The 23,892-nt window shown below is 37.3% G+C and overlaps 1 protein-coding gene across 1 annotated transcript in view; it reads right to left on the bottom strand.

Moving 5' to 3' along the window:
- The window catches only part of LOC128657631 (uncharacterized), a 524,168-nt gene that overhangs the window by 116,324 nt on the left and 383,952 nt on the right, over positions 1-23,892 (bottom strand). The window contains exons 79-80 of the mRNA XM_053712016.1: positions 22,837-22,933; positions 12,196-12,323 (exon numbers count right to left, since the gene is read on the bottom strand). Coding sequence (XP_053567991.1) covers positions 12,196-12,323; positions 22,837-22,933 — 225 coding nt within the window. The remainder of the gene's footprint in view (positions 1-12,195; positions 12,324-22,836; positions 22,934-23,892) is intronic.

The following is a 23,892-nucleotide window of genomic DNA, read 5'->3' as shown; positions in this document are numbered from 1 at the left end:
ACAATAAAACGTATCTATTCCCAGTAACAACTGAGCTGTGGCAACAAAATTGTTTAGAGATTGTGCTTGTATTGTGAGTCAATAGAGTTAAACCTACTGTTCGTTTGGATTTACACACTCGCAGTTGACTATCTTAGTCTGTGTATGTTCTACCTCCCATATAAACACAATTGCCACAAATTTAGTTTGTGCACTGCTCTATTGTATGAGCCGTATTAGAGGCGAAATTGTGCTTATGTGATCAAGCTGCACTCAATAATTAAACGCAAGGCAAATCCAATTGCGTTTTGAATATATTTAGTGCCCAATAGCTTTGGGGCAGATATAACTTACAGCTAAAAGTATCGTGAATATATACCCAGTACAACTCAAGGTTAATTTTATCTTATTAGGCAGTAGCCACTAACGTAATTCTGTTGTCCGGTTATTGTATACTATAAGATTCAGAGTTAGTCATTACAGGAGGAATAGCACATTCGGTACCAGCACTAACCATTAACACATAGTTAGATCTGAGCATTCAATAATACAAGTTAAATCATAGTTGACTACAGTAATTTGCGGTAGCTGAGGCTGTCTAAAAACACAGGAGCTCCTAGGACTCCTCACCATTGCCCTATCGTCCCTAACATGTTTCGCAACTTAACGTTGCTTTTTCAAAGGTGAACGCGCCGCAATATTGGCGGCTTTTTAAGGCCGTTGGAAACACGCCCCCAATAGGCGTGTATTGTAATTCAGACCAATGACACGAAATGGATTAATGATTGACGTAGAGAGACGTGTCTGAATTCTACTATAGAATGGTTTATTTGATTCTGTTGTGAGCTTATTCTTGAATTCTTTCAAAAACCTAATGATAGATAAAATTAATGAAATGATGGTATAGTGACAACAGTTAACCTGTTCAAAAAGGTTTTCATTTGCCAAGTATATTCACAGAGGTGGCTGATGTTTTGTTGACAACAGTGACTCTGTGCATAAGTTCGTGTTTGTTATAGCAAGCTATTTTGTATTGACTTATTCTACGGTGTTTATTGAATTTAACATATTGCTAGATCTGATAATAGTATAGTCAAACTTTAACCAGGATTGTATTCTTCTGAAACCTAATCTGCTATTTATATTTTGTGATAAGCATGATATGAAATAGCGTGTTACACCGTGAAATAAAGAAATTGAAACAAAAAAATTGTGAAACACAAAAATATATATTTTGAAAAGGGAAAAAAGGGGGGGGGGAAAGAAATGTGTATAAACTATTGACCTCAAACATGACTAGAAATAATATGTACTTATATAGGGGATCATAAGATCCATATAGAGTGCCTAATCATGTGTATTTAATTCATTAATCTTAAAGAGAGAATATGAGAAAAAGATTTTTAACCTGATATAAGTGCGTGGTTGGATCATTAATAGAGACCATACTGAGTGATGTTATAGTTAGTGCAACAGCACTTAACCAGTGACTTAGTGTTATCAGAGTGTATTAGTGTACCGTGATAGAGATAAGGTTTCTGTAGATTGTTTTTATAGCAAGCGTTAATTCATTGACAATGTACATGAAGTGTACCCGTGTATTTCATTGCTATTGTTGTTTATCTTACTTAGATTGTCTGTTTTTACAAAAAAGGAGTAAAATTATTTACTTCATTTAGTCCATTTGGTTGAACTGAATTCAAAAGGAAGATCCATTTGCTCTCCGCTCTGAGTAGGACATTCTCTACATTACCACCCCTTATGCCCAAATGTATTTTCTGAATCCCAAAGCATTTCAAATCAGACTGTTTGGAATTGTGTCTTTTTAGGAAATGACGAGCTACAGATGTCATGTTTTTTCCTTCTTGCAGATCTTTAGTTGCATTTTTTATGTTCCTCAGATGTTCTTGGAGTCTTTGTCTTATTTTTCTTGTTGTCATGCCAACATATAACAGATTGCATTTGCATTGTAGAACATATATGACTCCTTCCGTGTGGCAGTTAATGTAGGGTTCAATTTTATGGATTTTCTCAAACCGATCAGTAATTTCTTGTTTATTGACCATGAAGCTGCATGTACTGCATGTTCCGCATTTAAATGATCCTTTCTTGAAGGCTCCCAGAGTTCTTGGTCCCTGTAGGTGGCTGGGACTAATAAGATCCTTGAGATTGCGGGTTCTTCTGAAGCCCGTTTGTACTTTTTCTCCCACAATTTTGGAGATTACAGGATCAGAGGTTAGAATGTGCCAGTTATTTTGCATAATATTCAGAATTTGAGAGCTTTTAGGGTTGTAGGTGGAGATGAATCTCACTTGTTCCTGTTTCGATTTGGTTTTTGTTTTCAACAGTTCCTGTCTCATGGTATTTTTAGCTCTAAATTCTGCTTTTTTTATTGTTCTTTTGCTATAACCTCTTGAGATTAATCTCTCAGTTAATTCTCTTGCTCTTATTTTATAGTTCTCTTCTGTGGAGCAATTGCGTCTCATCCTGAGAAATTCTCCTGTGGGGAGCGCTTTTACTGTGTTTGGAGCATGAGCACTTGTACTAAAAAGTAAACTGTTAGTAGCAGTTTTCTTGCGATGGACATCTGTTTCCAATGTGCCTGTTATTGTTTTTATGATTTTTAAATCTAGAAAGTCAATGCTTTCTTGGCTTGCTTCATAGGTCAATTTGATGTTTAATGTGTTGGTATTCAGTTTGGCCATGAATTGATCCAATTCTGTACGAGTCCCCTCCCATAGGAAGAGCACATCGTCTATGTATCTCATCCATAAAGGTATTTTATTTAAATCCTCAGTATTGTCATCTGAGAACACATGTTTTTGCTCCCACCAGCCAAGAAAGAGATTGGCATAGGTGGGGGCACAGGCAGTACCCATTGCCGTGCCTCTGGTTTGAAGGTAAAAACTGTTATCAAAAGTAAAGAAATTATGTGTCAAAATGAATTTTAACAGTTGTAGAACAAAACTATCATGAGCTGGGTCTTCCTCAGAACCCATAGAGAGAAACCACTGTACATTACGGTCTTACGGAGAAAGCGAGTAGATACATTGACTTCAGACTCAGGAACTATCTTCGTCAATTAGCATCATATGTACAAGACACTACTGACGTCTTGTTTCAGCTAGAAAATGTACACCTTTTACCATCTACATGGCTAGTCACGGCTGATGTTGAATCACTATATACCTGTATAAATCACGATCTAGGTATAGAAGCTGTACAGTGGTTTCTCTCTATGGGTTCTGAGGAAGACCCAGCTCATGATAGTTTTGTTCTACAACTGTTAAAATTCATTTTGACACATAATTTCTTTACTTTTGATAACAGTTTTTACCTTCAAACCAGAGGCACGGCAATGGGTACTGCCTGTGCCCCCACCTATGCCAATCTCTTTCTTGGCTGGTGGGAGCAAAAACATGTGTTCTCAGATGACAATACTGAGGATTTAAATAAAATACCTTTATGGATGAGATACATAGACGATGTGCTCTTCCTATGGGAGGGGACTCGTACAGAATTGGATCAATTCATGGCCAAACTGAATACCAACACATTAAACATCAAATTGACCTATGAAGCAAGCCAAGAAAGCATTGACTTTCTAGATTTAAAAATCATAAAAACAATAACAGGCACATTGGAAACAGATGTCCATCGCAAGAAAACTGCTACTAACAGTTTACTTTTTAGTACAAGTGCTCATGCTCCAAACACAGTAAAAGCGCTCCCCACAGGAGAATTTCTCAGGATGAGACGCAATTGCTCCACAGAAGAGAACTATAAAATAAGAGCAAGAGAATTAACTGAGAGATTAATCTCAAGAGGTTATAGCAAAAGAACAATAAAAAAAGCAGAATTTAGAGCTAAAAATACCATGAGACAGGAACTGTTGAAAACAAAAACCAAATCGAAACAGGAACAAGTGAGATTCATCTCCACCTACAACCCTAAAAGCTCTCAAATTCTGAATATTATGCAAAATAACTGGCACATTCTAACCTCTGATCCTGTAATCTCCAAAATTGTGGGAGAAAAAGTACAAACGGGCTTCAGAAGAACCCGCAATCTCAAGGATCTTATTAGTCCCAGCCACCTACAGGGACCAAGAACTCTGGGAGCCTTCAAGAAAGGATCATTTAAATGCGGAACATGCAGTACATGCAGCTTCATGGTCAATAAACAAGAAATTACTGATCGGTTTGAGAAAATCCATAAAATTGAACCCTACATTAACTGCCACACGGAAGGAGTCATATATGTTCTACAATGCAAATGCAATCTGTTATATGTTGGCATGACAACAAGAAAAATAAGACAAAGACTCCAAGAACATCTGAGGAACATAAAAAATGCAACTAAAGATCTGCAAGAAGGAAAAAACATGACATCTGTAGCTCGTCATTTCCTAAAAAGACACAATTCCAAACAGTCTGATTTGAAATGCTTTGGGATTCAGAAAATACATTTGGGCATAAGGGGTGGTAATGTAGAGAATGTCCTACTCAGAGCGGAGAGCAAATGGATCTTCCTTTTGAATTCAGTTCAACCAAATGGACTAAATGAAGTAAATAATTTTACTCCTTTTTTGTAAAAACAGACAATCTAAGTAAGATAAACAACAATAGCAATGAAATACACGGGTACACTTCATGTACATTGTCAATGAATTAACGCTTGCTATAAAAACAATCTACAGAAACCTTATCTCTATCACGGTACACTAATACACTCTGATAACACTAAGTCACTGGTTAAGTGCTGTTGCACTAACTATAACATCACTCAGTATGGTCTCTATTAATGATCCAACCACGCACTTATATCAGGTTAAAAATCTTTTTCTCATATTCTCTCTTTAAGATTAATGAATTAAATACACATGATTAGGCACTCTATATGGATCTTATGATCCCCTATATAAGTACATATTATTTCTAGTCATGTTTGAGGTCAATAGTTTATACACATTTCTTTCCCCCCCCCCTTTTTTCCCTTTTCAAAATATATATTTTTGTGTTTCACAATTTTTTTGTTTCAATTTCTTTATTTCACGGTGTAACACGCTATTTCATATCATGCTTATCACAAAATATAAATAGCAGATTAGGTTTCAGAAGAATACAATCCTGGTTAAAGTTTGACTATACTATTATCAGATCTAGCAATATGTTAAATTCAATAAACACCGTAGAATAAGTCAATACAAAATAGCTTGCTATAACAAACACGAACTTATGCACAGAGTCACTGTTGTCAACAAAACATCAGCCACCTCTGTGAATATACTTGGCAAATGAAAACCTTTTTGAACAGGTTAACTGTTGTCACTATACCATCATTTCATTAATTTTATCTATCATTAGGTTTTTGAAAGAATTCAAGAATAAGCTCACAACAGAATCAAATAAACCATTCTATAGTAGAATTCAGACACGTCTCTCTACGTCAATCATTAATCCATTTCGTGTCATTGGTCTGAATTACAATACACGCCTATTGGGGGCGTGTTTCCAACGGCCTTAAAAAGCCGCCAATATTGCGGCGCGTTCACCTTTGAAAAAGCAACGTTAAGTTGCGAAACATGTTAGGGACGATAGGGCAATGGTGAGGAGTCCTAGGAGCTCCTGTGTTTTTAGACAGCCTCAGCTACCGCAAATTACTGTAGTCAACTATGATTTAACTTGTATTATTGAATGCTCAGATCTAACTATGTGTTAATGGTTAGTGCTGGTACCGAATGTGCTATTCCTCCTGTAATGACTAACTCTGAATCTTATAGTATACAATAACCGGACAACAGAATTACGTTAGTGGCTACTGCCTAATAAGATAAAATTAACCTTGAGTTGTACTGGGTATATATTCACGATACTTTTAGCTGTAAGTTATATCTGCCCCAAAGCTATTGGGCACTAAATATATTCAAAACGCAATTGGATTTGCCTTGCGTTTAATTATTGAGTGCAGCTTGATCACATAAGCACAATTTCGCCTCTAATACGGCTCATACAATAGAGCAGTGCACAAACTAAATTTGTGGCAATTGTGTTTATATGGGAGGTAGAACATACACAGACTAAGATAGTCAACTGCGAGTGTGTAAATCCAAACGAACAGTAGGTTTAACTCTATTGACTCACAATACAAGCACAATCTCTAAACAATTTTGTTGCCACAGCTCAGTTGTTACTGGGAATAGATACGTTTTATTGTATTAACAAACTACACTATTTAATTACCGGAACACTGTGAGGTACTTTAATAGATACTCAATTAAATCTGTGGTGATAGGAATAGATATGCTCCATTGTTGCAAAATATATAATTACTTAGTTGCCGCAGTACAGTGAGCTACTTAAACTGACACCAAATGAAATCGTGAGCAGACAAATCTTACTGAAGTTCGTTTAACACAGACAGCTCAAGTGCATACAACTAAGAATACAATCCTTGCAATTCAAATTTGAGTTTATCCAGTAGCAACGGTTTTTATATATGACCGTTGGAAGTAAACATAATTAAGTTTATCCAGTTGAACAAGGTTATACAATGTCTCAATAAACAGAAATTGTATCAGAATTGAGCTGATTCATTAATATACACTATAAGAGTGCTTATGTAAGTTAGCTCTTGATGTTTTGGAGTGAATAGCCTACACCTTAATCTTTCAGTAGGCAACTGTTAATACAGAAACTGAGTCACTTTAGAAAAGAGACTGTGTATAATTTTTGACGCCAAACGTCATAGAAATAAGTTCCATCTTGCTATATATTTAGAATTTAAGTAAGTGGTGTATATAATCTCAGCTGGAAATAAGCAGAAATAAATAGAATTTTATACCCACTATTTAATTTACACTTAACTTCGCATACAAAGATATATCATTTTGGAGATTTAACAACACGCTATATACTTAACTCTTATATTTGAATTGGTAACTTCGTACAGAAAAGGTTTGGTGTATCACATCTCTAAGACGCAAGTATACAGCAGTTCCCACTCCAGCCTACATTTAACACTCAAGTATTAGGAGCAACAAACTTATATATATTTGTTGACATCAATAAAATCGGTGCTTAAGTGTGATTTTAAGTTCATTCCTATTTTAAACGCAACCCAATAAAAGTTATATTTTAATTTGTAATCTGTTTTCTCCCCTTTCACTTATTCCTTAGGGAATAAATTGTGTCACCCAGTTAGATTCAATTTACCTTTTGACCTAGGTGTGCTATAAGTGTATACTTTCTCTCTTTCTTTGTTACAATGACCCACTCTGGTCTGCAGAAGCTCATTCCCTGTGACAGATTGTCCAGGGTCAGCCACCAACGGAGTGAATCTCTGGTCTTTTGATCTACTTGAATCGTCGGAGACAAGTCTGTATAATCCCCATTCCACTGTCTGAGCATGCACAGTTGTAATGGTCTTAGATGAATTCGTGCAAAGGGAACTATGTCCATAGTTGCAACCATCAATCCTATTACTTCCATGCACTGCGCTATGGAAGGACGAGGAACAGAATGAAGTACTTGACAAGAGCTTAGAAGTTTTGATTTTCTGACCTCTGTCAGAAAAATCCTCATTTCTAAGGAATCTATTATTGTTCCCAAGAAGGGAACTCTTGTTGACGGGGACAGACAACTTTTTTCTTTGTTCACCTTCCATCCGTGAGATCTGAGAAAGGCTAGGACGATGTCCGTATGAGCCTTTGCTTTTGACAGGGATGACGCTTGAATCAGGATGTCGTCCAAGTAAGGTACTACTGCAATGCCCCTTGGTCTTAGAACCGCTAGAAGGGACCCTAGTACCTTTGTGAAAATCCTTGGAGCAGTGGCTAATCCGAATGGAAGTGTCACAAACTGGTAATGCTTGTCCAGAAAAGCGAACCTTAGGAACTGATGATGTTCCTTGTGGATAGGAATATGTAGGTACGCATCCTTTAAATCCACGGTAGTCATAAATTGATTTTCCTGGATAGTAGGTAGGATCGTTCGAATAGTTTCCATTTTGAACGATGGTACCCTGAGAAATTTGTTTAGGATCTTTAGATCCAAAATTGGTCTGAATGTTCCCTCCTTTTTGGGAACTATGAACAGATTGGAACTGGATGTATCACTCCCATCTTTAACAGGTCTTCTACACAATGTAAGAATGCCTGTCTCTTTATTTGGCTTGAAGATAATTGAGACCTGTGGAACCTTCCCCTTGGGGGTAGTTCCTTGAATTCCAGGAGATAACCTTGAGAAACTATTTCTAGCGCCCAAGGATCCTGAACATCTCTTGCCCAAGCCTGAGCAAAGAGAGAAAGTCTGCCCCCCACTAGATCCGGTCCCGGATCGGGGGCTATCCCTTCATGCTGTTTTGGTAGCAGTGGTAGGCTTCTTGGCCTGCTTACCCTTGTTCCAGCCTTGCATTGGTTTCCAGGCTGGTTTGGGTTGTGAAGTATTACCCTCTTGCTTAGAGGATACAGAATTAGAGACTGATCCGTTTCTGCGAAAGGGACGAAAATTAGGCTTATTTTTAGCCTTAAAAGACCTATCCTGTGGGAGGGCGTGGCCCTTTCCCCCAGTGATGTCTGAAATAATCTCTTTCAAATCAGGTCCAAATAATGTTTTACCTTTGAAAGGAATGTTAAGCAATTTTGTCTTGGAAGACACATCCGCTGACCAAGACTTTAGCCAAAGCGCCCCACAATAGCAAACCCTGAATTTTTCGCCGCTAATCTAGCTAATTGCAAAGCGGCATCTAAAACAAAAGAGTTAGCCAATTTAAGTGCTTGAACTCTGTCCATAACCTCCTCATACGAAGATTCTTTACTGAGCGATTTTTCTAGTTCCTCGAACCAGAAACACGCTGCCGTAGTGACAGGAACAATGCATGAAATTGGTTGTAGAAGGTAACCTTGCTGTACAAAAATCTTTTTAAGCAAACCCTCTAATTTCTTATCCATAGGATCTTTGAAAGCACAACTATCTTCGATAGGAATAGTAGTGCGTTTGTTTAGAGTAGAAACCGCCCCCTCGACCTTGGGGACTGTCTGCCATAAGTCCTTTCTGGGGTCGACTATAGGAAATAATTTCTTAAATATAGGGGGGGGAACAAAAGGTATGCCGGGCCTTTCCCACTCTTTATTTACTATGTCCGCCACCCGCTTGGGTATAGGAAAAGCGTCGGGGGGCACCGGAACCTCTAGGAACTTGTCCATCTTACATAATTTCTCTGGAATGACCAAATTGTCACAATCATCCAGAGTAGATAACACCTCCTTAAGCAGTGCGCGGAGATGTTCTAATTTAAATTTAAATGTCACAACATCAGGTTCAGCTTGATGAGAAATTTTTCCTGAATCTGAAATTTCTCCATCAGACAAAACCTCCCTCATGGCCCCTTGAGATTGGTGTGAGGGTATGTCAGAACAGTTATCATCAGCGTCCTCTTGCTCTTCAGTGTTTAAAACAGAGCAATCGCGCTTTCTCTGATAAGTAGGCATTTTGGATAAAAGATTTGCTATGGAGTTATCCATTACAGACGTTAATTGTTGCATGGTAATAAGTATTGGCGCACTAGATGTACTAGGGGCCTCCTGTGTGGGCATAACTAGTGTAGACACAGTAGGGGATGATGTAGTATCATGTTTACTCCCCTCATTTGAGGAATCATCTTGGGCAATATCATTATCTGTGGCATTACTGTCCTTACTTTGTTTGGACACTATGGCACAATTATCACATAAATTTAAATGGGGAGACACATTGGCTTTCATACATATAGAACATAGCTTATCTGATGGTACAGACATGTTAAACAGGCTTAAACTTGTCAACAAAGCACAAAAAACGTTTTAAAATAAAACCGTTACTGTCACTTTAAATTTCAAACTGAAAACACTTTATTACTGAATATGTGAAAAAGTATGAAGGAATTGTTCAAAATTCACCAAAATTTCACCACAGTGTCTTAAAGCATTAAAAGTATTGCACACCAAATTTCAGAGCTTTAACCCTTAAATTAACGGAACCGGAGCCGTTTTTACATTTAACCCCTATACAGTCCCAGCTATATGCTTTGCTGAGACCCAACCAAGCCCAGAGGGGAATACGATACCAAATGACGCCTTCTATAAGCTTTTTCAGTGATTCTTAGCTCCTGACACATGCATCTGCATGCCTTGCTCTCCAAAAACAACTGCGCATTAATGGCGCGAAAATGAGGCTCTGTCTATAACTAGAAAGGCCCCCATCGGAAAAAGGTGTCCAACACAGTGCCTGCCGTTTTTCTAAACGTTCCCCAAGATTATAATACCAATAATTATGCATAATATGCCTAGTAAAGCAATCGTTTTAGCCCAGAAAAATGTCTACCAGTTTTTAAGCCCTTTTTGAAGCCCTTTATTCTTTTATGTTTAACTAAGAAAATGGCTTACCGGTCCCCATGAGGGGAAATGACAGCCTTCCAGCATTACATGGTCTTGTTAGAAATATGGCTAGTCATACCGTAAGCAGAAAAGTCTGCTAACTGTTTCCCCCAACTGAAGTTACTTTATCTCAACAGTCCTGTGTGGAAACAGCAATCGATTTTAGTTACTGTCTGCTAAAATCATCTTCCTCTTACAAACAGAAATCTTCATCCTTTTCTGTTTCAGAGTAAATAGTACATACCAGCACTATTTTAAAATAACAAACACTTGATAGAAGAATAAAACTACATTTAAACACCAAAAAACTCTTAACCATCTCCGTGGAGATGTTGCCTGTGCAACGGCAAAGAGAATGACTGGGGTGGGCGGAGCCTAGGAGGGATCATGTGACCAGCTTTGCTGGGACACTTTGCCATTTCCTGTTGGGGAAGAGAATATCCCACAAGTAAGGATGACGCCGTGGACCGGACACACCAATGTTGGAGAAATAACCTAACATGTATATATAGAAATAATTATCCTTATAGGGACAGTCTACTCCAGAATTGTTATTGTTAAAAAAGATAGATAATCCCTTTATTACCCATTCACCAGTTTTGCACAGCCATGGTTATATTAATATACTTTTTACCTCTGTGATTACCTTGTATCTAAGCCCCTGCAGACTGTCCCCCTTATTTCAGTTCTTTTAATAGACTTTTAATTTAGCCAATTAGGTACCTTCACAGGAGTGATCACAATGTTATCTATATAGCACACATGAACTTACACTGTCTAGCTGGGTAAAACAGTCAAAATGCTCTGAGATAAGAGGCAGCATTTAAGATCTTAGAAATTAGCATATGAGCCTACCTAGGATTAGCTTTCAACAAAGAATACCAAGAGAACAAAGCAAATTTGATGATAAAAGTAAATTGGAAAGTTTCATGCCCTATCTGAGTCATGGAAGTTTACTAGACTGTCCCTTTATTAACAAAATAACTATGGTAATATACCAGAAAACTAGTAAATCATAAATGCAGTCACCAAAACTCCAGCTTTTTTGGCAGATAACATTAACCTCTGCATCAGATTGTAGCTCTAACTAGGCCAGTAAAGACAGAAAAAGAAGGAAATGTATGCTTTATTTACACTTTACTATCAAATGATTAAATAAGCACGCTACTTTTCAGGGTAAACACTGCATTAAGAAATATTGCAAAGGGGGATTGAAATTGTGACCTTTTGCAACACCAAGTTTCATTCCCCCTGAAACTCTGCTTGTCTTGTGTATGGCTTAAGGTATTAGATAACATATCATTCCCAAATTAGGCAGCTGGAAGTTGATCTCAGCACAGATTCACATCACAAACCACCAACAACACAATAACTGGTCCAAATGGAGATAATTTTTTATAGATTTTAGGTCAAGGCAGAAGAAGGTGAGTACTGAAGGGCTCCAGTCCCATCTGTAGTGATCAGGAATCGATTTACGTCTGTGGTTTCACTCAGCTTGTGTGCAGTGACATTACCACTATGATACACTGGCATTGTCCCACAAACCTCTGTGTATGAAAGATTACCTATTTTCTTGCTCAATTGCATATTCCATTTCTGAAATACCTATTCTATTTCAATTAACAGTGCTATATTTTTAAGGATAGGCAAATAATCTGCATTCTAAACTATTTTGATTTAATATAGTAAATCATATAGTAAACACTTTTGTACTGTAAAAGAAAAGGGTCTTAAACATTACCACTATTTGTAGTCACAACTATGGCCCTATCTCATTTTCACAATTTTATGATTCCACTTACGAGGTGCAGCATTTTCAAGCAAAGACCCTTCCCCAGTTACTCCATGGAAACCATCTCTGGTTTTCCCAAGGTATTTCTCAACAGTTTTCAATGTTTCATCTGGAAGTCCATCTTCAAGTTTAGCAATTCTGTTTGTATAAACGTAAACAAGCAAGAGTTATTACAAAATATTGATTAAACTATTTTACTTTTGAAGCCAGTGAGATGTTTGTTTTGAGTAAGAAGTGCTATAATTCCCCTCTGACCGATAATATTTTTCTCTATGAGGAGAGCAAAGGGGATGGGAGGTAGAGTATCTGGAGACAAGGTCTGAGATAAAGGGGGAGCAGTGCAGTTGAGGGCTTTGTATGTCAGGGTGAGAATTTTGTGTTTAATCCTGGAGGCAAGAGGAAGCCAGTGAAGGGATTGGCAGAGAGGTGCGGCAGATGAAGCACGACGTGTAAGGAAGATGAGCCTGGCAGAGGCATTCATTATGGAGCTAAAGGAAAAGGAGCTAGGCGGCAGCTGGGGATACCAGAGAGGACATAGTTGCAGTAATCGAGGCGGGAAAGGATGAGAGAGTGGATTAAAATCTTAGTTGTGTCTTGTGTAAGGAAATGTCTAATTTTAGAGATGTTTTTAAGGTGGAAGCGCAAGGACTGAATGTGAGGAGTGAACAAGTGGCTCATTAGTTTCAACAGTAGAAATGGCGCCTTTTTACAAAACATGTTTTACAGCAGTGATGTGCGGTGACTTCAGAGGCTGGTGAGGCAGTGTCTAGGAATCGGATACGCCTTCATTCTTTAGATATCCTTTGTTGAAGAAATAGCAATTGCACATGGGCGAGCCAATATCTATATGCAGCCACCATTCAGTATCTACTGAGCATATTTAGATATGATTTTCAACAAAGGATATCTGGTTTTCTTCATTCTTTTTATATCCTTTGTTGAAAAGCATATCTAAATATGCTCAGTAGATACTGAGCATATTTAGATATGAATTTCAACAAAGGATATCTGATTTCCTTCATTCTTTTGATATCCTTTGTTGAAAAGCATATCTAAATATGCTCAGTAGCTATGAGCATATTTAGATATGATTTTCAACAAAGGATATCAAAAGAATGAAGGAAATCAGATATCCTTTGTTGGAAAGCATATATAAATATGCTTAGAAGCTACTGAGCATATTTAGATATGAATTTCAACAAAGGATATAAAAAGAATGAAGAAAACCAGATATCCTTTGTTGAAATTCATAACAATTAGATATACAAAGGGCATACGTTGGCACCACTACAAATATTACTATTTTGAATAAATAACATATATTTTCAACCATTGGGCCACTGATTTCACTATGAATTTATACAGGGTAGATCCCCCTCCATGTCATGCAATTGTTTTTAGCCTGGGCCAATGGTGTTTTTGGCACAGAAATTGATGCCAACACTGCCATAGGTGACATATTTCTCGTTTTGAATAAGTAACAGGTATTTTCAAAGGGTTAATAACCATTGGGCCACTGATTTCACTATGAATATATACAGGTTAGATCTCCCTCCATGACATGCAATTGTTTTTAGCCTGGCCCAATGGTGTTTTGGGCACAGAAATTGATGCCAACACTGGCATAGATAACATAATTCTCATTTTTAAATAAGTAACAGATATTTTCAAAGGGTTAATAACCATTGGGACACTGATTTCACTATGAATATATACAGGGTAGATCCATTTCCATGCCATGCAATTGTTTTTAGCCTTGCCCAATAGTGTTTTTGGCACAGAAATTGATGGCAACCCTGCCATAGATAACAGAATTCTCATTTTTTAATAAGTAACAGATACTTTCAAAGGGTTAATAACCATTGGGCCACTGACTGTGTCTGCCGCACATCTGCCGTACATCGATAAATGCCGACAGCATATGCTGTTGGGAATTTATCATTGCACAAGCAGTTCTGGTGAACTGCTTGTGCAATGCCGCCCCCTGCACAATCGCAGTCAATCAGCCCGATCGTATAGGATTGGCCAGATTGATGTCCACAGCCTCAGAGCAGGTGGACAAGTTATGGCGCAGCGGTCTTAAGACTGGTGCTTCATAACTACTGTTTCTGGCGGGACTAAAGACTCGTGCGGAAACAGGGGCATTTGGAGCTTGATAATTCGACCCCCATGAATCAATCACACTTTCTCTAAAGGAGTGTTTACACAAATTACCACTAACATTCTACCCTCCAACTTCAGATCATGACACCCTTGTTTTGTTACTTATAAAAAATAAATACATGCATGACAACCAGATGGCATTAAAAGGGATATGAAATAGTACTCTTTTAGTTTAAAAAAATTAAAAAAAATATTAGATAGAAAAAAAAAAAAAACACAGTTTGTGTTAAAAAAACAGCAAACTTGCTTGTTTACTTGCTAAATGATCACTATTATTATTATTATTATTATCGGTTATTTGTAGAGCGCCAACAGATTCTGCAGCGCTATAAGCATAGGCACTGTCGCACTGTTGTAGTCATCTCTTATGAAGGTGATCTGCAAACAGTTGGGCTCTTAGGCTTACATGCTAAGGGGGCTCACGGGGATAGCAATGGAGGAGAGGAACTGTGATTAGGAAAGGTTAGTGTAGGTTGTATGCATCCCTGAACAGTAGAGTCTTATGGGAGCACTTGAAGCTTTCAATACTAGGGGAGAGTCTTGTGGAGTGAGGCGTAGAGTTCCACAAGATGGGAGCCAGTCTGGAGAAGTCCTGTAAACGGGGGGGGGCAATGATAAATGCCGACAGCATTTATCTATGTACGGCGGACATGATACGCTACATCGTATCATGTCCGCTTGCACTGTCATAAATGGGACCCATGGTCTAAGATAAAGGGGGGAGCAGTGCAGTTGAGGGCCTTGTATGTCAGAGTGAGAATTTTTTGTTTAATCCTGGAGGCAAGAGGAAGCCAGTGAAGGGATTGGCAGAGAGGTGCAGCAGATGAAGAATGACGTGTAAGGAAGATGAGCCTGGCAGAGGCATTTATTATGGATTGTAAAGGAGCTAGGCATCCGCTAGGGAGACCAGAGAGTTGCAGTAATCGAGGCAGGAATGTTTGAGAGAGTGGATTAAAATCTTAGTTGTGAGTTGTGTCTTGGGTAAGGAAATGTCTAATTTTGGAGATGTTTTTAAGGTGGAAGCAGCAGGATTTAGCCAAGGACTGAATGTGAGGAGTGAAAGAAAGATCTGAGTCAAATGTGACCCCGAGACATCGGGCATGTGGGGTAGGGGTAATGATGGAGTTGTCGATAGCTATAGAGAGATGGGGGTGGAGATTTATAAGAGGTAGGGAAAATAAAGAGCTCAGTTTTGGAGAGATTTAGCTTAAGGTAGTGAGAGGACATCCAGGAAGAGATGTGAAAAAGACAGTTAGGGACAAGGATTAGCAAGGAAGGAGATAGGTCTGGTGCAGAGAGGTAGATTTGGGTGTCGTCGGCATACAAATTATACTAGAGCTAGATAAGGGAGCAGGCATGTTGATAATGTAAAAGGGACAGTCTACTCCAGCATATTTATTGTTTAAAAATATAAATAAACCCTTTAGTTCCAATTCCCCAGTTTTGCATAACTAACATGGTTATATTAATATACTTTTTACCTCAGCGATTACCTTATATATAAGCTTCTGCAGACTTCCCCTATTTCAGTTCATTTGACAGACTTGCATTTTAGCCAATCAGTGCTGACTCATAAATAACTCCATGGATGTGAGCACAATGCTATCTATATGGCACCCAAGAACTAGCACTGTCTAGCTGTGAAAATTCATTGTGAATAAAGGTGGTCTCCAAGGGCTTAGAAATTAGCATAGGTTTAGCTTTTAACAAAGAATGCCAAGAGAGCAAAGCAAATTTGATGATAAAAGTGAATTGGAAAGTTGTTAAAAATTACATGCCCTATCTTAATCATGAAAGTTTAACTGTGACTAGACTGTTTCTTTAAGTTGCATTATGCCTTTCTGAGCATAGACAGAACCTGACTTCTACCTCTCTTTCACTGAATAGAAAACCAGCTCACGCTACTCTAGAAGATTTATTACATCAAGCTAGATACGCTTTTTCCAAAAGATCCTACCTACCCCCTTGTTAGGCAGTGACAGGAAGTAATGGACACTGCACAAAGGAAGATTAAAAAAAATAAAAAAATACAATCATTTTAAAATGATGAATAATACATATTGCAACAATAACCCACTGCTTTCTGCTTTTTTTTTTTTATTACAATGAAACAGGGTGTTTTATTTCTCTTTAAATGTTTACAATAGCTTTATTTAGTTGTTTGAAATAGCTGCATTTGCCTGTTGAAACCATCACCTATACTGAAAATACCATCCTGATCTCTAAAGAAAACAAGAAGCAGCAGCAAAAAAAGAGACAGCAGCGAAATCAACCTCTTAGAGAGAGGTTGTACAGTGAGTACATTGTTCCAGCAGCATAGCATAAAGGTATTCAAAAATGCACCATTTCAGCCCCTTTAAATATAAGAGAGATAAGAAAAGGAGATCTTTGTGTATAGAGAAAGATAAGACAAGGAGGTTTGCTCTTCCTGCAGGTTCAACTCATTTAAATTGGAATGTTCTTGAGAACAAATCAGTTGAGGTTTCAATGAGCAAAAAAATATTTTTCAAATACCTATTTTTTAATACTCAGCTTGTTTACCAAGTCGTTAAAGGGACATGAAACCCAAAATGAATCTAATTTGCTTTATTCACTTGGAAGAAAGAAAAGAAAGAAACAAACACCAGTGAACATGGATGAGCCAATAACATGAGGCATACATGTGCTGCCACCAATCAGAAGCTCCTGAGTCTACCTAGGTATTCTTTGCAACAAAAGATACCAAGAGAACAAAAAAATAAGATAGAAGTAATTTGGAAAATTGTTTAAAATTGCATGCTCTAACTAAATCATAAAAGAAACAAAATTGGTTTCATTTCACTTTAAGAGGAATGTTATGCTTGTTAGGCATCAGGGACATACAACGCAAATCCACCAGTATATTTTATTTGGCCCTTCACTTCTCTAAATTGAATTATGTATGCATTGGAATAAAAGCTGAATGTTTACTTTATATTACATTAACAATATTTAATATGGGCTGACTTCATGAGTCTATTGTTCTTATTTGCTCTCAAAAGCTGTTTCTATGTTTATTTCTATTCAAGCAGAAAATGTGTTCTGAAGAAGATGCAGGAGACAGAAATGGAGGCGGGTGGGGATAATATATATGGCTTTGTGGTTATACATAATAATGCAACACAGAATTACGCCATGTTTCAAGGCTAACACTTGTGCTGATCAACACAACAGCATATATCTAGCTATAAAAGTGCTCATTTAAGGGTTGTTCACAATTTGTCTGTAGCACAGGAAAAAGTTTGGACAGCCCTTAAAGGGACAGTCAACACCAGAATGTTTGTTGATTTAAAAGATAGATAATGCCTTTATTACCAATTCCCCAGTTTTGCATAATCAACACAGTTATAATTATACACATTTTACCTCTGTAATTACCTTGTATCTAAGCCTCTGCAGACTGCCCCCTTATTTCAGTTCTTTTGACAGGCTTGCATGTTAGCCAATTAGAACTGTCTCCATGGTAAATTCACGTGCATGAGCTCAATGTTATCTATATGAAAAACTTGAACTAATGCCCTCTAGTGGTGAAAAACAATCAAAATGCATTTAGATTAGAGGCGGCCTTCAAGGTCTAAGAAATTAGCATATGAACCTCCTAGGTTTAGCTTTCAACTAAGAATACCAAGAGAACAAAGCAAAATTGGTGATAAAAGTAAATTGGAAAGTTGTTTAAAATTACATGCCCTATTTGAAACATGCAAGTTTTTTTTGGACTTGACTGTCCCTTTAAATAGACAGATCCTGTGTTTTCTTCTATGTCCAATTTCTCTGCATTCATCATCACCACAGTTGCAAGTCAGTACTCATGAAAAAAAAATCCTGATTCAGATAGAGAATACAATTTTAAATAACTTTCCAATTTACTTATTTTAATGATCTAATTTGCTTTACTCTCTTTTCACCCTTTTTTAAAGGAGAAGCAATGCACTACTGGGAACTAGCTGAACACATTGGGTGAGCCAATAACATGAGGCAGATATGTGCAGCCACCAATCGGCAGCTCCTGAGCAAACAAAAGATACCAAGAGAACAAAACATATTAGATAATAGAAGTAAATTGGAAAGTTGTTTAAAATCAAATGCTCTATCTGAATCATGAACGAAAATATTTGGGTTTCATGTCCCTTTAACCCTGTTATTAAATGTGTTATCTTCACCTTTATTAATTCCATTAAACACAATGTAAACTACTGGAGATTTCCAAACAAAATTTAATATATATATATATATATATATATATATATATATATATATATATATATATATATATAATGCCACAACATACTTTTAATACACATATTTAAAGGAACAGTCTAGTCAAAAATAAAGGTTCATAATTCAGAAAATAAATATGATTTTGACTGTCCCTTTAAAAAGAAGACTTCAACAGAAGATATATAAGGGGATATATAGGGGGCGACTTATCAAGCTGAGGCGGACAGGGGTGCAATACGCACCCCTGTCCACCGCAGCTCGCCTCTGGTGGGCTGAATTCTCCTGTTGGAATTCAGCACTGATCACGAGCGTTATTTTGCGCTCGCGTGCAATCCTGCCCCTGCCTGCGCACAGCGGGCAGGAGCTGTTAATCTCCCCGGTCAGACTATACCGGGGAGATTGAAATTCGCCACTTTAGAGGTGGTGAAAGGTTAGGAAAACAGCGGTCTGATTACCACTGCTTGTTAAATACTGCGTGCAGGTTCTCTTCTGTAGTAGTGCACATTGATAAATAGTATAAGTAAATAAAAAAACACATCCAAGTATGCAGAGTCTGCGCAATAAGTGTGTCACTTCAGGGACATTCCTGAGTCAGGCCTCACTGTAATGCTCTACTGGTGAATGAGAGGTTTGGTGTCTAATGAAGCAGAACTGTTCAGACTTTTTCAGAAAACATTTAATAAACATACATCTTAGTCATCCTACTAAATTTTGACAGCTGAAGTATGGTTTATAAGGAATGCTTAGCCCAATGCCTGACAGATGGCTGTGTGATGCATCAATACACAATGTAGAATAAATTATTTTAAGCATGTATTATATAACTGACTCAAATGAGAGATATATTTTAGGATTTTATAATACCATTTTAAAAGGTAAAAATCTAGAATAAAAAAAAATTCTCAATTACAGTTAATGGGCATAATTACATATTGTGCACCCCTAGGCACAGATTATTTAGGGGCCTCATACCACTTCAGGTGAATTATGCCACTTACATCCCCACTTATTTGTTTTTAAGTATATTTTTAACAGAAGGCCAAAAAGGCTCTAATGCAGCACAGAAATTGTCCAATTGGCTACAACTCAAATATCAGATAACAGATTACATAAATACATTACTACTAGACAGGCTAGACAGGTGGTCCTATCTGTCCAGATGCCCATATACAGTTGCCTACTGCGCATAAGTAGTAGTACTCTATTCTGGATAATAGTAGTGTATTTTAAATTTCAGTACTATAAAAAATAGATTACATTCTGCTAGTAGTACAATTACTCATTAATTAGTTGAACAGTAAATGAACACCATCATGTCTTCAGGCAGTAATAAGCATAGGAAAAAAAATCTATGCCTGCATTTACAGCAGGTAACGGACAAATATTTGTAATATGTAATGAGGAGTTGGGCAAGTAAAGTCATGTCTTCTTTAGAGCAACTAGCCAAATTATTCCCACAAATCCAAAATTATTATTTTGTTGTTTTTCTGTCTACAAATAAAAAGATAAAATAAATATGATTCTGATGCAGACTATGAGGTAACAAAAGATCAGGTTTTAAATCACTGTCATACTTAAAATGGCGATTTCGCTATTAACTTGTTCCAACTTGCTGGTTACATTGAGGAAATTCATCCAAATTACAAGTTTGAGGTGTTTTGTTGCAGAAAGGCCACAAAAATTGTAATAAAAAGGATAGGAGACAATAACTGTTCGTTTTACAGTAACAAGTTCGTTTTACAGTTAACATTGCACCAGCTGCTATTATTACTAACCTATAAGGCACTGAGACTCCTGACAACAGAGACTGGGAGAACTGCAGCAGCACGTCCGGTCCGTCGTCTTCAATCTCTGCTCTGACGCCGGACTCGCACGTGACACAACCTGACCACCAATGCGGCTGCGCAACAATTTCCCGCCCGGCAACTCAGCCTAGAGAGACTCAGACATACTGATGCCTGATTGGCTGAGCGGCCGGGCAGGCAGGGCTCAGGGCTCCCGAGGCTAGCCTCCGGTGGGAGCAGTTATGGGCTGCATTAGAGACTGCTGCATTAGTATTATTCCCCACTGGGTGGCAGTCTCTAAAGCAGCCCATAACATAACAGACTAATACATTCATATTGCGCAATGGAAGGACAGCTGGCCTCTTACCTTCTTGCGCAATATGAATGGATTAGTCTGTTATGTTATGTTATTATGAATGCAATGTAGTAAAGTTAGGAAACAATAAAAATTGCAATAATAAGCATAATTTGGTGGAGGGGTGGGGGGGGGTCACCTTTCATATGTAAAAAAAAAAAAAAACAAAAAAAAAAAAAACATTTTTTTTTTTTTTAATTAAAAATTAGATGTAATTCCCACATTGGCCAGGGGAGGCACTGCCTCACCTGCCTCTAATGAATGCACGTCCCTGTAATTTACAGTGTGATAAATGTTTAAAACCACTACTGTAAAAGGGAAAAGACACAGCCATTTCTAATGCAAGATATTACTAACATCACCTTGTTTCTAGTACAAAACCTTTTCCAAATGGAAGAACATTTTTTTTTTACAATAAAGAAGAGTAGAAAACAGTTTACAGTATAATGCATATAAATAACACATCACATACATTTACTGTACCTATAGTGCCCCAGCTCAAATGTATAAATAATAAATTTACAAATGTTGCTGTTCTTTTTAGAAGTGAAAAGGTTAATGTCACAAATGTAAATTACTATTGTCATTTCACGCTGTACATGGTATCAGGTCAAACACCTGTATTGTAAGGGATAGATTTGCTGAATAGACATTGTATTAGTGATTTGCACTTGTATAGGTTTCTGATAACTTCACATTGGGAATCACAGTTTACTTTTAGCTCTGGTAACTTGCGGTCGAGCGAGGAAATTTGACTTTCAACTTGTGGTTTGATCACACAGATGCTCCTAGTAGCAATTTAACTCTAGTGCAATTTACACTAGAAATATTGTTCCAAATACCTCTCCATTTTCAATCTAGGCTTTTATTGAAAACTCAATTTTGGGTTTAATCTCCCAAAACTGTTAAGCTTTAACCCCTTAACGACCGAAGACGTGCCCGTCACGTCCTACAAAAAACGGTCCTTAATGACCAAGGACATGCCTGGCACGTCCTCAGGGGTTTGAAGCGCTGAAAGCGATCGTGATTTCAGGGTATTGCAGTGATGCGTCGATATTGAGGCATCCTGCAATACCCTTTTTCTAGCCACGATGCAGAGAGCCTCTCTGCATCGGCCAGATCGTTATGGGGGGGGGAGCCCATCACTGGAGGGAGTTCCAGATCCTGTAACTGAGTGTGTGGGGGCGATTTTTTTTATTTTTTTTATTTGATCGCATTTGGTGGTGAAATGGTGGCATGAAATATACCAAAATGGGCCTAGATCAATACTTTGGGTTGTCTACTACACTGCACTAACGCTAACATTAAACTGCACTAACGCTAAAATTAACCCTACAAGCTACCTAATTAATCCCTTCACTGCCGGGCATAATACACCTTCACTGCTGTGCATAATACAAGTGTGGTATGCAGCGGGATTTAGCAGCCTTCTAATTACCAAAAAGTAATACCAAAGCCATAAATGTCTGCTATTTCTGACCAAAGGGAATCCCAGAGAAGCATTTACAACCATTTGTGCCATAATTGCACAAGCTGTTTGTAAATAATTTCAGTGAGAAACCTAAAGTTTGTGGGTTAACAATTTTTTTTATTTGATCTGTGAAATGGTGGCATGAAATATACCAGCTATAGCTATATATACAGCTATCAGTGATACAATGTAACTATGGTTAATTTTGAAAAAAATGCTTTGGAAATAGCAAAATGCTATTTGTACTTATTGCATTGGGTATTTCTAAACTCAGGACAAAATTTAGAAAATATTTAGCATGGGTGTTTTTTGGTGGTTGTAGATGTGTAAGATTTTGGGGGTCAAAGTTAAAAAAAAGTGTGTTTTTCTTCAATTTTTTCATAATATTTTAAACCTTTTTAAAGTAAATTCTAAGATATGATGAAAATAATGGTATTCATAATGGTCCATTTAATGGCGAGAAAAATGGTATATACAGTACATATACAGTAAATGAGTAAGAGGTAATTTACAGCTAAACACAAACACTGCAGAAATATAAAAATAGCCCTGGTCCTTAACGGTAAGAAAATTGAAAAATGGTCCGGTCACTAAGGGGTTAATAAATGATTACAAGTGAGGAATAGAAAGTCTTGTACTTACTGATGTATCATATCAACAAACTTGCTAGTCTCTCCAATATGGTACAGTAAATTCTTCCATCTTCCTCGGTCAACCTTATCTGTCAAATCTCTCATACCTGACAAACAGAATGGAATAAACCATTAATAAATTATTTTGTAATACATAATATTAAATATAATAATTTGTCAGAATTTATAATCATTAGCATTTCTAGGGAGCAATATTTTTAGAGTAAGTAGTTTTTTTTTTAAATAATTTTTTATTGAGAATTGTTAGCATGAACAATAACAGAACAGTGTATGTCAATTTACAGTAAAAACAAAAATTAATTAAGAGTTTTATACATATGTTTAATCTAATAATAGGTACACCTGCCTCTTCTGTATACGTTAAAGAGTTGTGACAGTCTTTTACATTAGGAATGAAAACAGACTTATTAGTTAGAAATCTCATTTTCTGTTGAATTACTTAACCTCCCAAACTAAGCAGGGTCACTTTCGTACCCAATAAAAGGTAATCTGAAAAAAGGGGAGAGTCTCAAATGGTACAAACGGCCGTTCCAGGGTTACTAATAAGAATATCTCAGCAACTAGTAATGTCTATAAAAAAACAAATAGGTAGAAGACCTAGAGAATAGAGATTACTTTCCTAGAGTATTGGTAGAAAGCCCCCCCAAATCAGGTATGAGGTGGAGAGCAAACCCTATCACTTATGAAGAAGTAGCGACCAGTATCTACCATGAAATAATGAGCATTGATAGGGGTAGGTACTTATTATGTTACCGTTTGAGGCTATGGAGTATTGAGTCTGTATCATAGTAGGGAAACAATACCAAATAAGCTCTACTATGTGCAGTACCAATGGTTAAAAGGCTTAAATGGGGCATATTAAGAGATAGTTCATAAGTTCATAGTAGGGCCGCCTTTTATAGGTAGAGTAGGTAAGAACAGTTTGTATATGGGTAGGATGTCATGATTATGGAATGTCTAGGAACTTATGGAGGTAGTTGCTGAGAATGGGAAATAAAAGTATCATTTTTGTTAGCAAGATATATAGAAAAACAGCGGGCAAGAG

Source organism: Bombina bombina, chromosome 4, assembly GCF_027579735.1.
Source record: "Bombina bombina isolate aBomBom1 chromosome 4, aBomBom1.pri, whole genome shotgun sequence".
NCBI classification, from domain to species: domain Eukaryota; kingdom Metazoa; phylum Chordata; class Amphibia; order Anura; family Bombinatoridae; genus Bombina; species Bombina bombina.
Note: the sequence above shows the minus strand (reverse complement) of the source record. Positions and strands in the feature narration are given on the sequence as shown.